General features: G+C 34.2%; 1 protein-coding gene across 2 annotated transcripts in view; it reads left to right on the top strand.

Annotated features, from left to right (window-relative positions):
• Positions 1-3,033: 3,033 nt before the first annotated feature.
• The window catches only part of LOC134804212 (insulin gene enhancer protein ISL-1), a 65,104-nt gene continuing 62,137 nt past the window's right edge, over positions 3,034-6,000 (top strand). For both annotated transcript variants that reach the window (XM_063777187.1, XM_063777180.1), the window contains exon 1: positions 3,034-3,829. In XM_063777187.1, the coding sequence (XP_063633257.1) occupies positions 3,727-3,829 (103 nt within the window). In that variant the 5' untranslated portion in view covers positions 3,034-3,726. The remainder of the gene's footprint in view (positions 3,830-6,000) is intronic.

Below are 6,000 nucleotides of genomic sequence, written 5' to 3'. Positions count from 1 at the left end.
GTTTAGAGTCTGTGCGGAAAGAGAAGAGTCGTGGAATGTATGAGACCTAATACATTCCACTACGAGTCCTCTCTTCCCGAACACGACTCTACTTATACAAAACTAGTTTTGGGGTACAAACGTCAAATGGCAACTAATTTCCCGAAATTCATCGCAACCCGATGCAAGCGCACGGAAGCGAAATGAATTAGCCGCAATCAATAAGATGGCGGACGTCAGTTCCGGTCAGCGGCTTCCGGCCGTTTCCGTTTCCTGCCGAGCCCTGCTTCCGGTTGGCGAAGGAGCTGCGATTTGGGGATCTTTGTCTTATTTTGAAAAATGCTGGGTTTTTAGGTTTTCTAAAAGGGCGACTTCTTATACTTACTGGGTTTCTAATTTCTTAGGAAATTGGGCGTATATTAATATTATACAAGACACGGCAAGAATGTCGAATATTACATTTAGAAGATGTAGCATAGGTAACGTTTAGTAAGATACAGATTTTATATGTATCTATATCTAAAGCTAAAATAAAATAATAGTTAAGGGACACGCGAGGAAAGCGGTGTTGTGTGGAGGTACACTCCTCTTGAATATTTCCTACTTAGTCTCTGATGCAAGGTAAAATAAATACTTCTTTAAGTTATAAAGTAGATCATTCTCCAGAAAGTTTGTACAAACCTATTTCAAAGCCTTTCTTTTTACGGTTGTTCTTGATTAGAATCCACACAATCTATCTTGTGATGTGATGTGTCGACCTGAAAAGGCCAAATTAGGGCATATATAACAACTTTGTCAGTAGAAAAAGGCGCGAAATTCAAATTTTCTATGGGAAGATAACCCTTTGCGCCTATACATTTTTCAAATTTGCCGGTTTTTTCAACAGACGGAAATGGCTTGACAGACTACTCGTATCTACCTTATCATAGTATAACAAACGACACAAGTTAAATTAAATTTAAAAAATATTAAATTTACAACTAGGTATGCGATAAATATCCTACGACCTACGACCCCAGTGGTTTAGGAAGAAAATCTAGCTGGACAAAATATGGATATCGAAAAACATAATGTTTTGAAGAAAAGGTACCTAAAATTTATTAAATATATTAAGAACGGGTCACTCACGTATACGTGAGTAACCCGTTCTTAATATATTTAATATGTCTGTGTCTCACGGAAGTTTTGTTATAACCTAAAATTTAGTATGAATTAATAGGCATATGTAGATAAAAAAACAGATTTACGATAGAATATCGTCAAGAATTGTTCCTAAATTTACTGTCCTAGTGCCACAAACCCAAACCTATAATCATATAGGCATCAGTCTTCTTTGTAGATCGGGTGAAACTCACGTCACCTGGGCGGAATGTGTCACGGTTTACGAGCAAAAACAACCCGGCGCCGGCGCCGGCGCGTCGTAAATGGAATACTTTGATAATTGCGTAAGGGGTGCATCGATTTGGTGTTCATAACGTCCCGTCGATATGTCACAAACGTCAAACGGACAATCAAATACAACCAACTTTTTAATACGCATACGTCGCAGATATAATAGGATGGTCGATTTTAGTTGTTAAAGGGGTACATAATCTATTCCTTTTAATTTTATTATAACCGATTTCAAAAAGGTGGAGGTTCTTATTTCGCAGAGATCGTTTTTAAATCCCGATTATTCTAAGATGGAGAAATAATTTCGATGATTGTTTTCTTGTTTTCCAAAAGGGTTGGATCAGGATCTCATGTTCGAATCCTGGAGAAATCGAACAAATTCTTCTTATGTTATAAACATTGATATATTTAGTGTTGCTTTTATGGGCTTAAATCCGTCCTACTGAAACTAATTAAAGACACAGTTACATTTTCACTTATCATTCTATCTTTATTTATTTATTTATTTATTCTTATTAGATATGAACCTAAATAATTTAAAAGCATGGCTATTATTATAAATTAGGTATTGTTTAAATTTTCCCTCATAATAGTCACTAAAATCGATGCAAAAGCTCAATTTTATGACACTGTAATAAAGATAAAACTACGTTCTTGACCTTATATAGGTACTTAATGTGTGTTATTAAACAAAACAGTGCATACTTTTCTGTAAAGTAAAATTTTATAACCCGATAAGTATCTACTTACCTACATGAAGTTCAGTTTTTACATTAAGCATGTCTATAAATGTATCTACTTACTTGTACAATTTTATGTAAATAGGTAGTAGACTGTAGGTACTCATTTTTAAATTTTTATCTATTCCCTATATCAATTCATTTTTATTTTTTCGCATCTGTTCCTGTTTCGGAAAAATATTTGTCGTCGTATCTACAACAGGTTATACCTCAAAATGAGAGGTGTACCTACTCAAGAACGAAATAAAGTACTGTTTTATAGTTAAGGTAATATTTTCCTCTCTAATCTGGCGATTCCACCACATTTAGCAAAAGTTTCGGAAATAGAAAAGATAACGTTTTATCTGTCATCTGCTCATTCAGAAGATAGTCTATCTGTTGTCTTATCTATGGTCCCTAATGACGTTTGGCGCGAACATTTGGCGCCGAAAGTTTTTGCCCTCACACGTTGACAAAGTAATTAGACGGGAATTAATGATCACCTTTTTTTTAGTCATTTTGGTCGAAAAAACTGCACACTTAATTAAAAAAAAAAAGATTAATTAATGATGTACGTAACTAATCGGCAGAGTCACAAAATAATGAAATATAATTCATGTGTGAAATGTTATTTAAATATAAAAATAAAAATGACAACTTAATTAAACAAAGTATCGATTTGTGAAAATAACTGATTCTAAGACAGTGGGTAGGTAGGTAATAGGCAGGCATAAAGTAAGTAGCTACAATAATATTGACAAAATTCAAGGGACATAAGTAATGTTAGTTTTATGTTCCTATCACTTCCTATGTTTACAACTTTGCAGATTTTTACTGAAAATAATTGAAGAATAGAAATGTGTTTTACCTAAATATTGCACACAAACAAGATTAAATTTTTTGTCCTAAACACTGATTTGTACCACTTTCATAATTTATTTCACATCTGAACTCAACACTGAACATAACGAAATATACGCAAAATAATATATAAATAAAAAACACTGGAGATGGAACAAGCAAAAATCAAGTCACGATTAACAAAAACAAACCAGCTAAAACACGAGAGATTAACATGGTCAGATTAAAAAATAAAGTCAGAAAAAGGAGCTCACGGATCAAAACCATAAATCATGCTCATTATATCCGAACCGGATTATTTTTTACCGAAGGAAATGTTCAAAAAAGCATCAAAAGGCTATAGGGAAGCGCCATTTTGTGAGGGTACCTTCGATCAGGGCGGGAAAACAGTAAGGTGGTGACCAATAGAATCACTCGCTTTTAAAAGGCGTTCTAAAATCCAGCCAATAAGCGAAAAGGTCGATCCACTCATGCGCTCTGGCGTCGATCCATAGAATTATAGATATAGCACGGCAGTGTGGGCTTGGCCGCTGCCGCGACAGGACGCGCATGTCTGTACAAAAACATTTTTGTAAAAAAAATATGTCGAAGTGCCTCAAAAATTTAAATTAGTGAATACTATTTTGGTGTAATAAGTTATTTCAACCTTAGTGTTTGGTCTTTTTAAGTGTCTACCTGACAATAATAGAGCTTAATTATAGTCTAATAAGGCGTCAAGATTGCTAAGAAGAAGGTAAAACGTTGTCGCACGGAGTTGGCGGTGAGCGAGGGCGTGATGGTGATGGCAAGCGGCGGCGGCGGGCTGGTGCAGTCCCCGCCCGACATGCTGCATCACCACAACCTCATGGACACCTCAAGCCACGTCGAGATGATGCCCAGTGAGTATGTCCAAGATCCCCTGCCCAAACACTTTAAAAGTCTGCCAAAAAGCAAATATTTATCCTTTTACTACATAATTGGTTTTACGTATATTGATATATGTAGGTACCTAGTTGGACACTGTAAGCTGTGTAGTACCAGTACTGTAAGGAAATCCCTTAGTCTGTAAGTCTGCCAAATGTTAAATTCTTATTCGATTTTTCATCAAGTAATTAAGATATTTACAGTTTAGCTGATTCAGCTTTAGCTGTTCTTGTTGAAGAAGGTTTTAGACAGCTGATAGTGATAGCTGATGTTATACCATTTAAGATAATATTTCAATCGAGGGGTTCGCCCTTCATTCCATGTTTATTTTACAAAATTTGACAAATAAAACTTTGTAACATGCGAAATCTTCCTGTAATTGAAGAAAAGAAGGAAAAAATATTGAAATAAAGACATAATGTAGTCGAACTGATACATGCAATTTGTTTATATTCAATTTCATTGTTTCTTATTTGAATTAACCTCTTAAAGCATGTCATAAAAATGTTTATTTAAATTTAAACTTTATTATATGTCAATAGAGTTGAATATTATAACTTCCATATATGACTGCGTATGCTTAAAGGGTTAAGGGTTTACTACGTCTAAAATGATAAGGTTAATAATATCAACTAGGTATTAAATTTGAATGTGAGTGGTTTTACTATCCGACAAACTATTTTATGCAATTCAGTTGTCTAATACTATACTTTTTAAGTACGAATAAGTTATCTGAGAATGAAACCCTTATCTGGTTTTTTAAATTATTTTACCCTTGTCTAGATAATTTAATAAATTTAAACCATTTCTTTTGTTCAAGAGAACCACTGTGCAAGATGTAAGTTAAAGTAGGTACCTACTACCTACATTTTCATTTTTTCGATATCGTAATATCGTCCCATTTTTTAACACGATGTTGGCAAACAAGCATGCTGTCCGCCTAATGTTAAGCAGTTACCGCAGCCTATGCGCGCTGGCAACTCTACTAGAGTTAGACGAGGGTGCTGACCCTATACTATTAAGCTTACAGGGATATTTCTTTGGGACCACTGGCAACTTTATTCACCATCCTATAGAAATCTATATACCTACTGGGTAAGTACTTATCAGTCGAATTAGAATAAATTGTGCTCTACTAAACAATCTACTTATTTAGCATTATTATTTATTATGATCTGACGTCCTGCGTCCTACACATATGGCATAGGCCCCAATTAGTATTTTATACAATTGTGATATAATAGAGAGTTTTTCAGTGTACCTACCGTGTTTAGGCCATGAAGCTTGCTGAGTGGCCTAAGTAAGGTATGAGATTGAAAAACTTGATTATATGACTATTGTTTACGATACCTTTTCTATGAGTAAAACAATATTTTTTCTACAATACAACGTAAATATTTGTTAATTGTGTTGAAACCAATTGTGTAGTGAGCATGTCTCATTAAACACGTCGAAAAAATATAAGACGAATAGGACATACAACTTTTAACGCACAAAGCGCTGCGGTAGAAATTTTACAGGTATCAGGGAAATATCAAAATATATTTTTTCTTAACGTCTCATGATTGGTGCTGTTACCAAATTTCCCGTTAGGTACATTAAACAAAATACACAGACACATTAAGTAACAATGCAATAGTAGGGCCAGGACAACTTACTCAATAAATTTCGTCTAACCCTAATGTCAGCATTAGCTGAAATAATTCTACCCCTCTTATAAATCAGGAAAGACTGATTTGCCCTCCCGTAACTTTTATTTGTTGGTGTATGCGAGAATTGCGAGATTTAATTTTTAATTTATTTAATTAGGTACCTAACTGTTTTCCTTTGGTGGGACACACTTGCTTACGCTACTATATAGGTAGGAATGTTTTTTGTAGCAATAAATAGGTTGGCAGATTATTATACATAGTTTGTTTTTAGCCATCCATGCGGTAGTAGGTAGCTAATCTTAAACAAACAATAGGTTTTTTAATAGTAGTTTAATAGTTATATAATTAATAGTAATATTAATAGTATATACTCGTGTGATCCTTTTATGAAACTCATTTCATTCGTTTCATAAACCCACACTCGTATTTTAATGCCTAATTATGTACAGTTACATACACTGCTTTATCTACACACATATTATAAACTTTCTATG

This window comes from Cydia splendana, chromosome 2 (assembly GCF_910591565.1).
Source record: "Cydia splendana chromosome 2, ilCydSple1.2, whole genome shotgun sequence".
NCBI classification, from domain to species: Eukaryota; Metazoa; Arthropoda; class Insecta; order Lepidoptera; family Tortricidae; genus Cydia; species Cydia splendana.
This window is presented reverse-complemented; position numbering and strand designations above follow the sequence as displayed.